Here is a 19,863-nt window from a genome sequence, read left to right on the forward strand (position 1 = left end):
AGTAACTTCTTGGGAATCTGTCTGTAATTACAGGGAGAATTATACTTACAAAATGAACATGCCTTTGAGTACTCCCATTAGATGCCATCTTATTCCAATCAACAGAATTATGAACTGTGCTATCTCTCTCCACAGTTATAATTATGGTCTCTCTGATACTAGAAATAAGTAAAAGTTTTAAGAAATTTCAGTTCCGTGGGTTGAAATATTTAACACCAGAGTGCTAGTCACATCTACTTCTTAATAGGGTTTAAAAAGATAGTGTGCCATTCTAAAGTATTTTGTTTTGGAATAGTATCAGATTAATTTTTATTTGGTATAAGTACATATCTAAAAATAGTTAAAAATAAGAATAGACATCTTTTGAATATTTAAGTTTTGGTTTTGAGAATTTATCTCTTCATTTAGTTGCTTTTTCTACTTAGCCTAATGACCCATAGCTGTAATTTTACTTTTGAGAAATTGCTAAAATAAGCTTCAGAGAAAGGCTAAGCTGCCTATCAGAACTGAAGCTATTACTACACTGTTTTGGAATATATTAAGATTTTGCAAAATGTCTGTCTTAGTGCAACGTCAAAGTAACTGATTCAAAATAATTTCTTGTTTGAAGTCCTTTGTGAGGGTATAGTCTAGAGAAATAAGACCAAGACAGATTTGACCCATATATTCTCACTGACTAGTGTGCATGCATTTGGAATGAGGTGATAAAAGGATGCTATTTGCTAAAGGGTAAGCATCCAAAATACAAGTCAAATGATCATTATAAAAATTCTAGATTTTTCTTACCAATTTGGCTTAAATGTAGTTTCAAGAGATTTCCTTTAATTCCAAAAAGATGTCCCAGATTTAGGATATAATTGGTAATGTAGTCATATTAAGAGCAGGAGGCAGAGCCTGTTAGGGGGATTTTTCTGAGTACATACCACTCTGATTAACTCAGCACACCTCCTTTGATGTCATTGTGAAAATAGTTGGCAGTATCTGCAGGTTTATTGAGAGGAACCTCAGTGATATGGTACCAGTTTCATGTTTTATGTCTCAGACTACAGCCTCGGGCTCTCTGAGTAACAAGGAGAGGGATGCTGCTCAATGTTTTCAACCAAATAAGACATTTATAAACTGTTTTCCAAAAAATGTATCTCTTCTCCTTTTGGCAGGCTTTGGAAGACAACATGCCCCTTGATGAGGTTGTGAAGCTCACATCCATTGACAGGTGGTTTTTGTTTAAGATGCGTGACATTTTAAACATGGAAAAGACACTCAAAGGGCTCAACAGGTAAGGCAGTATGGCTCCAGTCACTCCAGATATCTCCTGGGTAATTTTCAAATAGTCTTCCTCTTACCCTTAAGCATTTGGCCAAAATTACGGTTCAACAAGGTAAATAGTCCAAGCTTGAAAAGCAGTGGCCATAGCCAGAAGAAGTGGCAGTTTTAAGATGTTTACTTATTAGAAGGTGCCTATTAATATTTGAACTTTCTCTTACCCCCATCCATGCCATCAAACATAATGATGTTTTTATTAGGTCTTTTGAATTTATTAAAAGCAATGTACACTTATGATATCATGTGCTATTTAACTACTAAACATTACCTAGTTTAAATTTGAATAACCAATAGAGTAATATTCTTGTTTCCTATACATTTCTGAATTCTGTTTTTTTCTCTTTTTAAAAGAAATATGGTTTAATTGATATTTCTTTTTAGAGAGAAAGGAAGGAAGAGAGTTGGGGATAGAAAAATGGATGAGAGAAACATCTTCAATTGGCTGCCTCCTGCATGCTCCCTTCTGGGGATCGAGCCCACAACCTGGGCATGAGCCCTAACTGGGAATCTAACTGCAAGCTCTTGGTTCCCGGGTCGATGCTCAATCCCTGAGCCACACCAGCTAAGCCTATTTCTCTCTTAACATCAACCTACACATCGCTGTACATTGACGAGCCAATGTATTCTGCTTGCACTTTACTGATTTTTTAACAGTGGGACTTCCAGTTCAGCTTGCAAAGAAGCCACATTCAAGTTACTGTTAACAGACTCTTTACCTCTCACTAATTTACACTTTTTACTTCCTTCATGGCCAATGACTTTTAAAATTTCATGTTCACAATATTCGGATAATGTCAGTTCTTTAAAATGTTTTTAGTTTATGAGGTTAGGCCATTTGTTGGGGCACCTCAGGTTTATGGAATCATGGATAGGTCTTAAAAATGTATTTTAAATGCCCTATTTATTTATTTATTTATTGTTGCTGATTTATTATTTTTTAAAATTTACCTTTATTGTTGAAAGTATTACAGATGTCCCTTTTTGATAAGAGAAGTCATTATCAATTTAAGGGACACAGTATAATCCTCTTCAGCACTCCCCTTTAAGAGAGCTCTGAAATATACTGCTATTGGAAAGAAGCCTCACCTACAAGCATATGTTTAGGGAGAGAAAACATTTTTCCAGTATAAATTGTTCTCCAATGATTTGAGAAAATGTGGGAAAATTCATTAGTAAAAATATAGTTGAGGACAGAGGAGGATCTCAAAGCCTTAATTTTCAACTGTTTAGCAGCCACAACATATACTGGGGTTGCTGTGTTTACTTAAACGAGCTGCATGCAGACTGAGCACTAAAAACACTTGCTTTTCTTTTTTGAGCAAAATGAGGTTCTTTTTCATCTACTCAACAGTTGCCCAAAACAAATGCTTGGTTTTGAGAACTGGCAATTCCGATCTTGCTTAGAAGTCATTCTTCCCAGGGATCACATAAAATGAACAGTGGAGAGCAAAGGAGTTAAAAACCGAGCCTATACATTCATTTTAGAATTTTGCTGACTCAAAGTTTCCTTTCTGGGTTTATGATGCCAGCAGAACTTCCATGTTGAATTATAGTCAGTTCCACCGTTTTCAGTTTCAAACAACTGATTTCAAATGCCTGTGAAACTGCTCCAATGAAACCACAAGAGGGTGCTAGAAACTTACAGTATGCCTGTTGTAGCAGTGGAAGAGACGGGTTGAAAAATAGCAGATGTTATTGTGATCTAAATTTCCACTTGATAAACATTCTGATTTTTAGACAAATTCAATGTTTTGACTGAATAGTTTTTGTTACAACCAGAAGGCAGCTTGAGATTCGAGCTAAGCAGAAAAATAAGTGTATATTGATAGTGATCAAGTTCCTTGGAGGATTAGAACAAGTCACTGTTACAGGTCACATAACAGCTTTCTGACTTCCACACCCTGTTGCACTTAGTTGCTGATAATTTGACATTTTCAGTCATAATTTTCTTGCATAGGTCTATTTTTAAATAAGGGTATTTTCTATTAGTCATACTTACTTACATCGAACACTTTTATATAAAGCTTTTAATAATTTAAAAGATTCCAAAAAGTTATACTTACAATGATCTCAACAAATGACTCATGGTATTAGTAAACTTAAACCCTGAATTCATTATTATCTGAGTAATACTTCACTATTTAATTCATTTCTTTCTGGTGTGTCATAGATGCACAAATAGCTTTTTGATAATGGTAGCTTTTTAGAGGTGTTAGATAAGTGAAATAAAAATGGATGGCCTCTGAAGCTATCTGTCTCAGTCTTTCTGTGGGGGTCTGAAGGTGAAAGCATATTCCAGCTGATGGCATGTGTGTAGGACTCCAGCTTTCTTACCCTCTTTTGATGAGCTTCACCATCAGTATCTTCTTCTTGTATGGATTATGACATCTGCTTTTTCTCAGCCTCTAAATATCCAGGGAGGGTTAGTCATTAGGCATATATAGCTCGATCAGTAATAGTAGCTCTCTAGTAAGAGTTGGTGCTCTATAGCTGAATTACGCATTGCCAGTTTGGAGAAAGGGTAAGAAGATCACTTGTTCTTTTTTATTTGCATTTATTTGAGGTTCACTTATTTTTTTTTCATCAAAAATATATTTTTATTGATCTCAGAGAGGGAGAGATGGAAACATCAATGATGAGAGAGAATCATAGATCAGCTGCCTCCTGCACATCCCCTCCTGGGGATTGAGCCGACAACCTGAGCATGTGTCCTGACCTGGAATCAAACTGTGTTCTCTTGGTTCATAGGTTGGTGCTCAACCACTGAGCCATGCTGGCCAGGCTGTGGTTCACTTATATTCAAGATCTCAACTTCTTCAGTGCTGGAAAGTCTGGCTTTAGGCATAGGACTAAAGGAAGTAGCTATTTATATGGTGTGATTTGAGAGATTCCCCCAAATTCTCTTGCTTCAACATATCTCTGGTACCAATGTGCCAGGTCTCTCTGTACTTTTCTTATGGGTTCCTGGAAACATAGGCATCGGGGATCTCAACTGGGAGAAAAGGAGAAACTTAAAGAGAGGACATAGTATAGATACTAGATGTGGGAGAAGGTTCACCTGGTTCCTTCCCTGTGCACCGGAAGGGGCACAGGCTGTGGAGCCAGTCAGCTAGACTGCTGTGCATTCTTTCCCACTGAGGCACGTTACCTCCCTCACTTCTTCAGCCTCATAGTCTTCCTGCTCCACTTTATAGTTTATGGAGCTTAAATGACATAAGTGTAAAGGAAACCTGGCACATAATGAATATCCAAAGCGGTTTTTCCCTTTTTCCCCTTGAAAATGAAAATACTACTTATTCTAATGAAGACTATTTTGTGATTTAGATATATGCATTTAAAGACTTTTTCAGAGTCACAGTTTGCATTTGCTTATCTATATTGTAATATATCATTTCTTAATTTTCTTTATGATGCACTGTCACTTATTTTAGTACCAGATTATACTATTTTTAAAAAGGAAGCAACAGTATCTAGTGATACAAATGTTGTTATCCTTATCAAAAGATCAATAACACTTCATATGCTAATAAACAAAATTTCCCACTCTATAGCAGTTAATCATGCTATAATTCTTCTAATATTTAATAAACAGAGGATGAGAATACCATTCAGATTGATGGCCAGTCTAACTTATATTTACAGATAGTCATCTGAAATGAGATCTAGAACTTGACCCACAAATTGAATATACCCACATATTTAGTATATATGTTAATGTCCACTGACTGGAATGGGGAAAACAAAACTGATCATAGCAAGGTCAGCATTAAGGAAATAGATGAGCTTTCCATGTATTTGAGAAAATGAAAACTTACGGTAAGCAATCCCTTGACTTGAAGGGTGGAGATAAACACAAAATATAGTGCAGATGATGAATGAAATCCCATTCTTCTTCTGGGTGATGAGACAAATTAGATGGGTGTTAGGATAATCCACTCAGCTCCTGGTTCTGAGTGTTTGCTTTCATCAGAACTTAGTTTGTCGTCTCCAATCCATGAGGATAGCAATGGCGACCTCACAAAACTTCCAGAACAACATCCATTCTTACTGACCTAGGAGATAATCATTACTCAGACAGCTTCAGCAAAACACTTTCTCTTCCCACCTGAGTTCCCTGACTTTCTCCTTTTCCTCTTAAATTGTTTATGGTTGCCCAGGGGTATGCTAGGAAAGTTGACTGTTCCAGGCTGTTCCCTAAATTTATAAGCTGGTGTAGTAGTATCAATCGACCTAGAGTGATAATATCTTTTGTAGTGGATTTCTTAAGGCTTTGAAAAGTTTCTCTTCACTCAGTGTGATGTGAATTGTATCATGTAGGATTCCAAGGCCTATTACATACATACATTGGGATTTAGATGTTTCATCTATTAACTTCACATTACCAGATCACTTTGCCAGAAGTTTAAGAAAAGTTAAGTCCGCCAGAATTTTTAATGGAGTGGAATTTATATAAACCTTATCCATTGGCCTTTACTACTGAGATAGCCAACCTTTAGTATGCCTATTTTCACCATACTTACCCTATCAATACCGAGTCAAACATAAATGCTCCTCCCATATAGCATTTTCACCAATATTCACTAGAAGGAAAATGTGCTTATTTTCATCTATGACAAACTACAAACACTCACCTATAGCAATTTCTTCCATAAGGGCACTGACAGATTCCACGTTGGTTATGCAAATGGATCTGGTGTGGAGGGCAGAATTGCAAGTACCATAAATCAGATACTTATGTCAAGTGTCTTCATCTATAAGGTTCTCCTGATATAGCTGATTCCCTAACGTAACAAAATAATGTAATTAGAACTCTGTTAACATAGAGACTTGGATTTTGATTCACTCAAACAGTTCTGAGTGCCTTCCAACTGTAAAATAATAGTCACCAAATTTATTGACTACATATTAGGCACTATTTTAAGCTTATTGTTTTATTTAATGCTTACTACTACAAAAGGGAAGTAGCAATTACCCTGATTTATATACAGTAAACTGAGACACTGAGATATTTAGTAACTTCTTTGCTATCACATGCAAATAAATGACTTACATGAGATCAATCCTGAGAGGGACTACAGAGCCTAGGATATTGGATATTTAATCCCTATGTGATCTATGCGTATGCATGTGTATGTACACACACATGTATACACACATATGTACGTTTAGTTGTCTGGAAAGGCGAATTATAGATAACATCTGGAGGAAATAAGATGACATATAATAGAAAGTTTCAGTAGAGTAACAGTAGTAAATAAAGGATGATAGTCCTATCACCATAGAACCAGCACATACCAGTATGATAAGGTTTCAACTAAATTCATAAACAGGCACAGGAACAAAGATCTCACAGTGGAACCCCTTTTGTCAAGGAAGAAAATTAACTACAGTATGGCTTGTTTGTGAGCAGGAACTATTTCAGGACATTATATCCCAAACATTTTTATTTATAGCAAGTTGGATTAGCAATTTTTGATGGAAAGGCAACCATGATACTTTAAAAAAATGAAACATGAACAGGCAAGGAAAAAAAATGTGAGTGTTCCAGTTGCCAGCTTTGAGCATCCATTTATCTTCTGCTCTTTTTCAGTTTTTACAAATTTCTTTATTTTGATTTTTGGGGTTATTTAGCTATTTTTGACTGCCATGTCTAACTCAAGGCTTTTATTATACCTGCCTAAATTGTATAATTTTTTCTTTTACTGGGTCAAACTATGTTGAATTAAGTTTTGAATTCTTCCTACGTTTAAGTGATTGCTTAAAGGAGGTGGCCAGCCTCTACTCTAGCGGTACCGTGTTAAATTACCCGAGGAAGGTTTCCGTCATTTATCATGATTGCTTCTTCCTTTGCATGTACTTCAATTTGGGCAATTTTCTTGGAATGGCCCATTTTGCTTTCTGTATCTTTTGTACAATTGCTGCTGTTTCTGTTAGCAACATTGTGGGTTACTATTTTTTTTAAAAAAATCTGTTTCATGCATTTTAGATATTTGAAATTAGGGGATTTGATCATTGTGACACAGTTCATCCCATACAAGTATAGGAGGCTGAGATTTGGATCTCTTTCTCTATTTTTGATATTAACTTAATTTACTGTGGGTAATTGTGCAAATTATCCAAAAATTGTTTTTACCTCCACCGTTCTATAGGTTTCATGCATGTTTTTTTTTTAACTACTTTAATTCTAATAATTAACATCCATTCCCCTTTGATGGCCACTTACTGCTATCTTCACTATAATAAAAAAGAGAAAGTGTCCTTTTGAAGGCCCAAAGACAATAACTATGTTCAATGTGATAAACTACATGCATTGGTTAAGTGCTGAAACATCACAGGTGTGCCTATGCCTCAGAACAGCCTAGGGCAAGCCTGGTGAGTTCCACTTGGGCATTCAAGTGCTAAATTGAGCTCAGTAGAGTTGGCCATTTCCCTGCAGCCACAAACTTCAGGCAGATGTAATAATGCAAGTGTCACCTTAGCTGGAACACTCCCTGTGAATGTCCTCTCCTACACATGTTAGTTTCTATTAACTTTTTATTTAACTTGCTCACGAAGCATGAACAAGCCAGACAAGAACGTTTTGTACTTATATTTGATTGAAGTTTTGAGAGAAAAAATGACACCTAAAAGATGTTAAAACTTAGATATAAGACAGAAAAGAGCTGGCACTTCTTTCTAATGATAATTTATATTTTCTTGTAGGAGAAAATGAAAAATAAACAACTTTAGCTTTAAAGTATACTAAATATAGAAGAAATTAAGGAAAGAAATATGTATGTCTTTTTTATAACATATAATTGCATGTTATAATTTTTAATGATACTTTGCTATGACATGTCACTGTTTTCCCCAATCCAGTTTGTGGACATTCAAATATATACTACCTTTGTGGGACTTATTATTTTGATGTAGAATGGAAATGGAAATGTTTGCACATTTTAGTGGAACCCATTGATTTGATTTTTAGAAAATGAGTTATGTCCTTTGACCTCACTATCAACTCACACTATATTTCTACATCTCCATTTCATCCTACTCCTTTCTTATTTTACTGGGCAGCCATGAAGCTAGATGGATGTATAATATATATGAAGTAATTAATTCTAAAGGAAAATACTTTTATCAGTTACTACATATTACCATTCTATGATTTTAGCCCTCATACCCTAAACCATTTATCTAATGAACCTCATTAAAAATACTAGAAATTGGGATCACATAAAAGGTTATTTTCTCTCTATAAAAGTGGAGTATTACTGTGGTAATTTCCATGCCTCTGTGAACTAATGCTAAAAATACACTTTATTTTAATTTTTTTATGTTCCATATGATAACATAGGTTATTGTAGGTAATGTCATAGATTTGATAGCCCTCCATTAATTTTTTAACTGATAATTTATTGAATAAGATAGAATAAAATTTTCATTCAAATGTTTAATGTCCTGAGAATTCTCATTGAATTCATTATTTAAATAGTATTTTCATAGTTTTGACAAATAATTATGCAGTTTGAAAGTATGAGAGAGTACTTGATTCTGGCATGGGCAAGATGAATGTTTTACTAAAAATGTTTTCAGAGTGATTTCAGATCATTCATAATATGAATCTTGTATGTTTTCTTAGTATTGATTCTTATATGCTTGATTGTTCAAAAATTTTTGTTGATTTAAAATAACATATACTCATAACTTCCATGTAAATATCTGTCAATAGTCAATAATTAATAGATTTCCCCTATGTCAATATCTCAGCCTGATGGGTTATGCATTTACTTGATGGAATTTCTCTTTATTAGGAGCTGTTATTAGACCAAATGTTATTTGTTCATCTATTCAGTCAATGTTATTTATTACCTATTATGTACTAGACATGGTACTAGGTCTAGTGCTATTTGCTGATGAGTAATTGATAGTCCTTAACCTGCCTTCAATGAGTTTGTAATCTATATTTGAAGACTAAATATATGCATAATGATACAGAAGACAGGATGCTTTTTAAATATTTTAATTAATTTTTAGAGAGAGATAGAGGGAGAGAGGAACAGAGGGAGAGAGACAGATACAGAGAGAGAGAGAGAGAGAGAGAGAGAGAGAGAGAGAGAGAGAGAGAGAGATATGTCGATTTGTTGTTCTACTTATTTATGGATTCATTGGTTGCTTCTTACATGTGCCCTGATCAGAGATTGAACCTACAACCTTGGCATATTAGGATGACACTCTAACCAAGAGAGCTACTTGGCCAGGCTAAGGGAGGATGCTTTTAATGCACCAATAAGAGGCAAAAGCATGCAACCATGAAAGTTTATAGGAGGTTAAAAAAATCTCTAAGACCTTTGCATATGTTAACTCATATAAGTCTCAATTTAAGAGTTCCTAGAAGGTATGCATTCCTACCCCATATTTTATAGATGAACCAATGGCTCAGAATGTTTAAGTATGATTTTCAAGAGTTCAGAGGTAGTGCATGTTTGAACCAGGATTTGCGTTTTCAGGACCTTTGGAACCCAAGGACAGTGTTTTTCCTTCAATATATCCAAATGTCATGGGAGCCAAGGGAAGAGAGACTTTAAAACAAAAGAAGTAAAATAAGAAGACACTTTCAACAATATTGCAGTTTAGGGCGAGCAGAAGGGAACTCAGCAAGTCCTCCAAATTTGATGATGGGGGGTAGGAGTAGTAGCTGGACTATAAGGATCAAATGTGCAACGAGAAAGAGATAAGTAAATGAAAAAAATCCACTTAGAAAGTGACAAATCGTGTTTGCTCTTCTTTTGTTATATTTATGCTATGTTTCATAAAAATGAGAATCTTTCTATAAAGAAATGAAGTCTATGAACAGAATTGGGTGGATATTATCTACCTACTAGAGGCCTGATGCATGAAATTCTTGCAAGAGTAGGTCTGCTTTCCCCCGGCTGCCAGCACTGGCTTCCCTCTGGCACCTGGGACCTGGGTTTCCCTTGCAGCTCCAGGAGTCGTTCGGAAGGTCATCCAGAAGGATGTCCAGTCTCATTAGCATATTACTTTTATTATTATAGATTTGCTCAATATATATACTGGAGCCACACTCTTTCACTTCATTGTTCTGCAAATATTGTATGCATGCTAGTGACAGTCTCCAATTAAATTGTAATTTCCATTGTGACAAATTCCAATATACTATTATAAGCTTTTCTTAGGAGCTTTTGCTATGTTTGTATGCAGAATAGAATTCACTATCCTAAAGTATAGTGTGAGTTCTGAAACAGAGGACAAGCTTCCAATTCTTTATTTACCATATATTTTCTTGGAAATTGGCCTTGCATAGAGTAAACACTCAGTAATATTTGTATGATAGCATGCTCATTAAATAAATGAAGAACTATTCCTGGTAGAAATTGAAAACCAGAATTTCTTTGTCATGCCAAAGAAGAAAAATTGAAGTGGAAGAAAATGCATTAAAATTTCTGGTTGATCAAATGGACCCACAAATTTATTAATTGAAAAATATATAGTCCAATATATAAACTCACTCTGTGTTAGAAAACATTGTAAATTAGCATCTCTAGTTTTTCATTTTTCTAAGTGACTATATACCTACTAATTAGTTGGGAAGGTTCTGAGTAACCTGTTTTCTAATGAAAAAGGACTCATTTAATTGTTTTATATTGACAAATAGAGATTATATACACCGTAAACATTATCATACTTATATGGACATAAAATCTCTATTGCCCTTTGAGAACAACCATTTGTATTATTTTGATAAGAAATTATCCAAGTTTTCAAAATTTTAACTTTTAGAAAAGTGTTTCTGAGAGAGATTCATCAATATTTATAGTTGTAGTGAAGTCTCTGAATTAACTGGCATCGGCAAAATCTTTATATACTTGTAGTATTTATAACACAGAGATCTCTATTTCTCTGGTGACTTTAAGGTACAGTTCTCTTATAACACAGGTAGAAAATGATCACTATTCTATTTTTGTGGATGGTGAAACTGAGTCACACTGAGATGTGTGTCATGCCTCATGTCACACCAGTCAGAGGAAAGCAAGATATGTAGCTCAGGGCTTCTGCCTTTGGTTCTAGTCACTAATTTTCCAAAGCTTCTTTTCAGAGAGATGACTTTTAAATCAGACAGCTGGAGATCACTCCCTCCTTAGCTGTCAAGTGGTGAGCTGTGTGTTTTCCTGCTTGAATTGCTGACCCCATTTAGAGCAGGAACGTTGTAAGAGATGTGCCCTTCTCTAGAACCCTTATGAGGAAAACACAGGGCCTGGCAGAGAGAAAGCCCCCACAGGTCACCTTTGAAAGACTTAAACGGAATTTCCAAGGGTACGGGGATTTCTTTTTTAATATTACTATGCTTATAATAAAAGACTGTAGGTACACATGCATGCACGCACATACATCTATTTTTTTTCTTTAAATAAAATGCAAATGCCTAACTTCCCATGTTAATGCAGGTGTGAGTGAAAAACTTCTGAAGCATATAATAGAAATTGAATTTAGGCAAAAGAGGCTCCATGAGCTAAGTGACAGAAGCTAGGTCATCACTGACTGACCCCCAGAATTTGTTCACATGCTCATTCATACCTGAGATGCCTTTAAGGAGCATAGAGCCTTCTCATCTGCCCTTGGCAATGAAGTGGTGTCTGTCCTGAGGGGCATAAGGCAGTGGTTGTGCCTCCCAGCAGAGGAAATGCCTGATGCACATTCTCTCCAGATCACTTGTAATTGGCAGGGAGTCCAAAGAGGTGGCCCTCACCACCACAAGGTGTAGAGACAGGAATGGTTCAGGGAAGAGGGAGGGGACTGAGAGGAGCTGGGTGCAGGGGCCAGATTTAGGTGACTTGCTGGTTCTGTTCTGCTTTAACTGCTGCTATTTCTTTTCTTCTTCTTCCTTGTTCTCTTCTCCTGTAAGGACTGCTCCCCCTCCTCCTCCTCTGGCAGGAAGCACTTATTACCTGCTTGGCATGGTGCTAAATAAACTCTTTATACTTTTATTGTTTCATCTGATTGATTTTTTTTTCTCAGCGTAGTCGGAGGCTGACTCTAGATTTGGCCCGTGGTATTTGCCTAGCAAAGGTTGGAATAGGCAGTTAGGCATTATTTGCTGATGTGAATATAACGATGATGTAATGGCCATCACATCAGTGTCAAATTGGCCATGTTGACATTGCACATACTGCCTCATCTCCGACCCTACCACGTACTCTTTAGCTGATGGAATGATTTAATTGACCATCCTTTGCTCTAGGCAGCTTGAAGAGTGAACTACTCAATTTGGTCTTGAATATGTATATATATAGTCATTAGTGTGAAGTACATGAGAATTGTTGCTAGGATGGCTATTAATGTGCATTTATATGTCTTCTTCTACAAAAAACTCTCAGGGATAAAAGAGTTTTGATTGCCATGTAGGTAGTAACCCTCCTATTAACATGGATCTAATATGACATGTGCCAGGAATTTAAGTCTAGAATTTTCCCACATTCTCTTAGAAATGCCTTCTCATTCCCCCCACATTTCTCTATTTAGAAAAGGCATGATATTTCTCATTCAAGGACTAAAAAAATTGGTCAAAATTATTTCTATATATGTTATATTTAGTCATACATATAATTGTATTGTCATCAATAGTATATAAATGGCCTTACCAGATTAAAAGCAACATCACAATATTTCTGAATTATTGGGATCACTAAAAATTTTTTAAAAAATTAAAAAATTGCCTACTTAAAAATATCTACAGTATCTATTTCTCATAAGGTTTTCTCCTTTGTTTTGATTTTGTTGTTAATAGACTTTAAAGTGAAATATAGCCGAAACCGGTTTGGCTCGGTGGATAGAGCGTCGACCTGCAGACTGAAAGGTCCCAGGTTCGATTCTGGTCAAGGGCATGTACCTTGGTTGTGGGCATATCCCCAGTAGGAGATGTGCAGGAGGCAGCTGATCGATGTTTCTCTCTCATTGATGTTTCTAACTCTCTATCTCTCTCCCTTCCTCTCTGTAGAAAATCAATAAAATATATTTTAAAAAATAAAGTGAAATATAGTTTTATATTTCACTTTGTATAGCTGTCCTTAAAAATCAATACTTGTGCTAGTATAGCATTATTGTGATAGTGCTAAGTGGACCCAGATCCTAACAGGTAATTTTCCTGATGGCAGCCTTCTGAACATATGGACAGTGGATATAGACATTGTTTGTCCTGCGCGTGAGAAAAAGATAGAGGTTTTCTTAATTCCCACGAAGGCCTTATTGCTTTATAGAATTAGGGCATGGTGCTCTCAAAAACGGAGAGAAAAGAGTAGTATTTATCCAATTGCCTGGGCTTTCTAAATGCTGTACTGCTTTTGAAAAAAAAAATTTTTTTTTTTTGCATTTTTCTTAAGGAAAGAGGTAACAAGCTATTTCCTTGAAAGAAAAGATGAGAGACCTAACTTCTCCAATGATTGCATAATTGTGATTGTGGCATGGTCTTGAACTTGTGAAACACCACAAGATAACCAGTGAAGCCGTGTAAAACTCGGGGGAGAGGCTGATGAGGGGTCTCAGGGCAGAAAACGTGTATCTTACTCAGTTCTCCTTCCTTAATATAGCAGGTGTCATTCCTGAGCACCAGGCCTAGGGCTTTGCTCAGCTTCTGCCTTTGGGGGGATCTTTAAAAAGAAGATAATAAAACTGCAAGTCCCTCCCATAGTTGTAGGCCAAGTGAAGTGCTCATTTTCACAGTAGAGCTTGTGCAATCTGGAAGGATATTTGTTTAGTGTTACTTGTGAGTTGGTGGATTAGATAAAAGCCAGTCAAGTGTAAGAGAGGTCTGCGTGAAGTGCGCCGTCTCCCTGGGTCATTGCCATGCTGCCGGCGTTCCTCCAGTCTGCTAATAGATTTCCCCAGCTCCTCCATGCCAGGTGAAAATTTCCTCATTAACGGGAATTTATTCCATTTCCTTTTATCATTTATTATTGAAGACTAAGTGTGAGTGGAGGAAGTTTCAGAGATGAAGGGGTAGAATTTTAAACAACAAAATCTACATTGGAACTCAAAGAGAGAGAGAGCAGAAAGCCTGGTATTGTTTATAAAACCAGAGAACACACTAGAGACTTACCCCTGTAGAAGCTGAGCTGAGCTGTCTAACTGTTCAAAGATTATGGCCGAGTGTGTAAAAGTCTTGATTGTCTGTTTTTAAGATGTTTTTTTCCCTCCTCAAATTTCAGACTGTCATTTTGTGCTGCTGGGTAGAGAGAAATTGAAGATTATGAAAAAGCCAGCATCACAGTTATTTGGTGTTTCTTTGTTTTATTGTTTAGCATGATAAAAGAGTAACCTTTGAGGAGTTTGCCCTTGAACTCTGAAAGCAAGGAAAGCTGATAGGGGAAAGAAAATTTGGATATATAGAGGACACAGCTCTGAAATATGGATTTAATGTGTTCATGTTCCCAGAAGTAAAAACAAACAAACATATTCAGTACACACAAATCCCTATTAAATAACAGAAGGATAATTTATTTATTACATATATTTTAAAACTGTGCTTTAGTACAAGGTACTCCATTCAGCTGATCACATTTCTCACTTGGTATAATGCTCCTTTGATTTACAATACAATATAAACGGAGCATTCCCTACTGAGGTTTCAAAGAGTGAGTAACAAATTTAGTGTTTATATTCCTTTTAGCAATTATTCTGTTTCGAGTTTGTTCCAAATTAAGGTATTCATTTTCCTTTGGAAAAATAGAAATATTATAGCCCTGTCCATAAGTATGCTTCTTTTTAGCTTGATTTAAACAAATCTTACTCTGATGAAAGTTCTTTTCAGCAGACAAAATAGAAGGCAGCCCCATCTGGGCAGATAAAGATGAGGATCATGTATCTGAATCTCCACATTGTTAAATGAGCTTTTATGTTCACTTCAGATTATTCATCTTGTATTTGACTCTGAAGAGGTTTAACCTTATCTGAATCACTGGCCCAAAGCTAATGAATTGTGTCTTCAAACTGTCTCTTCTTTTATTTTATTATAATGGGGCTCAAAATAAAATTTTGTATCCGAACAAGTAGGGAATAAAGCCAATTTTCCTCTTGGTGTAATGGTATGCCAGCCAGCCTTGTGTTATGCAGAAGCAGTAGAGAGAGCAAATGAGGGATTTATATAGAGAGAGGGGCAACCTGCTCTCTGTCTTGGAGTTAGGGGCATCCTGCAGAATTAGGTGGGAGGGAAGGGATCTAACTTTTCTCTGTCCTTGTAATTGCCAGAGTAAGTCATAATCAACATCTCTTTTCTCAGTGAGGGGCATTGTAAAGTGCTTTATGCTATTTCATGGACATGTCTAAAGCATAGACATGAATAACCAGTGAGACCATGAATGAAAAATTATAGAACATACATCACATTGAACTTCACATGAACATTCCTACCCGATATTTGCATTCAGGTTGAGATAGATGAACATGAATATATTCACATGCCATTACAATTAATACATGCTAATTTTCAAGATGTTTAAAAAATATCACATCATGCTATTGATCTAATTATTTGAATATTGGACAAAAGTTAAAGCAGTTTTTGGCTCACCAAGAAAATATCCTGAGATTCAGTTTGTGAGCTTAAAACATGCACTCTGCAGGCCAGCTTGATGCATCTGTTTCAGAACTCTCACCTGGTATGATTTGAGGGGGTACCAATGGAGAAGTAGTTTCTACTGCCATTCTGAAATTCTGTCATTCATGATTCATTATTTTGTGTTGCTGTTGCTCTTCTCAGGCATCCTGCTAAATAATGAAAACTCTCTGGGGTGGATATGCTATGGGGAACAGTAACAATTGAGTTACTCCTAGTGACAGATATTTTTTGCCACCAGAGCTGAGCACAAAATTAATTCACTTTACTTTTTTATGCATAAGGCCAGTTCTATCAATTAGCCTTCCTTTTTATTTAAAAATTTTGTTTTGTTAGTAGGATTTCAATATTTGGTGGGTGGAGAAACACTTTGTATATTTGCTGGAAATATCTTTACATAGTCTATTGGAATTTTTTTTCCAGTGGAAAAGAATAAGAGGAATTGTGCATATTTCAGCAAAAGAAAACATTGCATAGCTGAATGTGGACAAAACAAATGCAAATGTATTGCATCCCTAATAGAAACGTGAGGAATTTGAGTGGTTTATTGTTTGCTCGGTTGTTTAGCATCATTATTTATAACTTTCATTTAAAGCAATATAGGAACCTTTGAGGAATTATTTTATTATAATTATTTTCTTATATGATATTCCATATAAGAAAAACAAAAATCATCCAAGGCAAAAAACAAAATTACAAAAACCCCAAAACATGACCCAAAGATTAAAGATTAATATATTACTTCTGGTCATCTTTGGACTTGAAGAAATTGCATTTAAGCTTGTCCATAGTCAAAATTATAGGCACGATGGTTCTTTTCATGGGATGTTTCATATGTGTATGGTTAGGCTTAGTTATTTAGATTAGTGTGATGGTCAATATAGTAATATAGTATGGGTTTTGCCTCAGATAGTTTTTGTAATAAAAGAAATGTCTTACTGAAGATCTACTTATTCTTTGCTCATCTTTTCTTTTACTGATATCCCACAATGATGGGAAAATGCTCTAGCAAATAGCTAGAAAAATCTATGGGTAAGAATTGATGCAATGTTATATGTAGTGTGGTTCTCCACTTAACTCAAACTTCATACCTATGCTTTTAATATAATTGCAGATCACAGAGAAAATGTGTAGCTTTTCCTCATGCAGACAAACATTAACATGATTTGAGATCTTCCACAAAAGTCATAATTGAAGATATTTATTTGAAAAGAACATCATCCAAATTTCTAATTTAGAAAAGGAGCTTATTTTTCAAGCACTTCCACTTTGAGGCTGAATGCTCACTTGCACATAAACAAATGAGCAATTGGTTTACGAACGTAGTCTTGGCACGGAAAGTGGAAATATACCTTTCTAAAGCAAGTATCAACAGCAACAAAACCCGTCCTCTGCTTTTGTCTCAACAACATTTTGGGGGGCAACACTAAACCAAACCGCCATAAAGTTGTATGTTTCAAAGACTCTCAGACGCTCGAAGCCTTTCCAGACTTTCCCAGTAGAAGCTGGACACACTTCCTCTGAGCGAGCGCCTCCTGTCGTATACTTTTCTCTCATAGCACCTCTCACAGTGTAGATACATCAGTAGGTATTTGGTTGCCTCCTAATATACTCTAACTTCCTTGAATGTAGAGATTCTATACTTTATCTCTCTGCCATTAAAATAGGTAGCATAGAGCCTGATACACAGCACATGTTTACTAAGTGTTAAAGAATGACAGTGAATGTAGCCCTACTTCCGCCATCCACAATTTCTTACTTTTTCCAACTATAAATCCTCCATTTGTTTCCTACACCTATGATATCTATTGCTGCCTCAAATGATTGCAATGAAGTTGCCCTTGCTTATAGCACATCTGTCAACTCCTTCATCTATATAACACTACATTTTCTTTATGGTTCTGTTCTCATCCCTCTACTGCCATAGTATTTCTCAGCTACAGCCACTCACATTGTTATCTCCTTTTTCTGACCTCACATTTCACCACACAGCTTATCTCCCCATAAAATGTGTTGAATCACTCTATCATTCCATTGTTTCAAATATTGTTTTGTATCTTCTTGAGAAGCACTGTCTAGTAGAAATTTCTGAGATGATAAAACATTCTGTAATCTGCACTGTCCCGTGCAATCGTCACTAGCCACATGTGGCTATTGGGCACTTGAAATGTGGCTAGGGTGACTGTGGATCTAAATTTATAATTAAAAAATAGTTTAATTAATTGACACTTAAATTTAAATTTTTATGTGTGGCTAGTGGCTACCATGTTGGACAGCACAGTTCTACAGCATATAACACAGTGCTTGACACACATAGTGAATGACTAATAATAGTTAAATATCAGATTGTGTTCAAGAATTTGGCAGGAAAATGTATTGGTCTGAGAGAATGCTTATCAGTTACCTGGGAAGATTAAAAATCTAAATGGGAATATAAAAAGAAGAAATGAAATTCATTGGGAGAAATAAAAAATTGATTTGAGAGACAGAAGGGAATTTAGATGGTATAGAAAAAAGTATATTAAATAGGAAGAGCTGTAGCTGCAAAAATGTAAACTAATATTGATATCAAAAACCCAGAGAAATAGCTATTAAATATACCAGCACTATTCTCTCTTTTTTAAAGTCAGAATATGAATTCATTAAAAAAGATTGAAGAACAGAATGAACAAAATGCAATGGATTTCATTCAACTACATTCTAATAGGAGAATTTCAGTGAAAGTACTTTATTATTAGATCATCTGATGACACACTGTTATGTTTTAATTTTTTTAATTTACTATCAAACTATCATAACAGAAATTTATTGTACTGACTATTGCTGGTCACAGTTACTTGGTTAAAGATGCTTTTACAGTAGTATTCTATATTTCTGAACATTGGGCCTGTGTAAATTATTTTTGTGTACATTTTGAATTCTAGTTACAAGCTGATTTCAATAGCTTATTTGTATTTTCTATAAAATAAAAAGCCATAGAATTATAGTTATCTTAATTTATTTAATAAGTACTTATTAAATGTTTGTGGGCCAGACAGTGTGCTAGGCTTTGGGAATAATTTGGTAAATAAGTCAATTGTGTTTTTTGCCCTTGTGGAACTTGAATCTAGCAGGGAAAAGTCTGGTTGCTAAAAATAAAATAAATGAAAGTAAGAAACATTTAAAATACCAGGTGGTGATGCCATGTTAAGCAGTGTGCGTCCAAATTCCAACTTGGTTCAAAATGTAAGCATCAGTGAGGAGCCCAGGAAGGTCATTGTAGGTGAGAACAGACAGAGAAGTCTTCGTGTTTGAAGCCTGGCTTTTGTTGACCTAAGAAGGGTGCTTGGGAGGTGGAGAGAAGCTGAGTAGGTAACGGGAATAGCCAAGGCTTTGCAGATGAGAGAAACAGCATGGACCCAGTCCAACTCATGGAAATGAGGGTGGGGAAAGTGAGGAGATAAATCTGGCTTGAGTGGAAAATAATCATAAGGCCAAAAAATAACTTTTTTAACAGAATGATATGTGATATTAGTAAATAAAGGCAGTTTATGGAGAGAATTCCTAGTCTGATACAATGTTGGGATGCCCAGGTAAAGGTGATTCTCAAAGTTCATGTACATAAAGACCTGGGCCACAGGTCAGACACTGGAGAAGGGGCTGCAGATTTGGGTGTCATTGACTACTTGTGAGCCAGACTAAAACTTGAGGATAGAGCCTTGGGAATAAATAGTAAATGGTTATTGGGAATAATAAAGTAGGGTGAGAAGCAACTTATTATAAGCCAGAGGAAGATACTTTAAAAATGGTGCATCAAACATGCTGACAGGATAGGAGATGAAAATTGAGGAAGAGCTCCTCAATTTAGTAAGGGGGGTCCCTGATTATTTTTAAAGAGGAAATTCATCAGGACAGTAAGTGCAGGAACCATTTTTCAGGAAATAAGAAGA

The 19,863-nt window shown here is 35.8% G+C and overlaps 1 protein-coding gene across 1 annotated transcript in view; it reads left to right on the plus strand.

Annotated features, from left to right (window-relative positions):
* Positions 1-19,863, plus strand: part of CPS1 (carbamoyl-phosphate synthase 1) — a 112,780-nt gene that overhangs the window by 56,336 nt on the left and 36,581 nt on the right. The window contains exon 21 of the mRNA XM_059703025.1: positions 1,158-1,276. Within this exon, the coding sequence (XP_059559008.1) occupies positions 1,158-1,276 (119 nt within the window). The remainder of the gene's footprint in view (positions 1-1,157; positions 1,277-19,863) is intronic.

The sequence above is a fragment of the Myotis daubentonii genome, chromosome 7 (assembly GCF_963259705.1).
Source record: "Myotis daubentonii chromosome 7, mMyoDau2.1, whole genome shotgun sequence".
Taxonomy (NCBI): Eukaryota; Metazoa; Chordata; class Mammalia; order Chiroptera; family Vespertilionidae; genus Myotis; species Myotis daubentonii.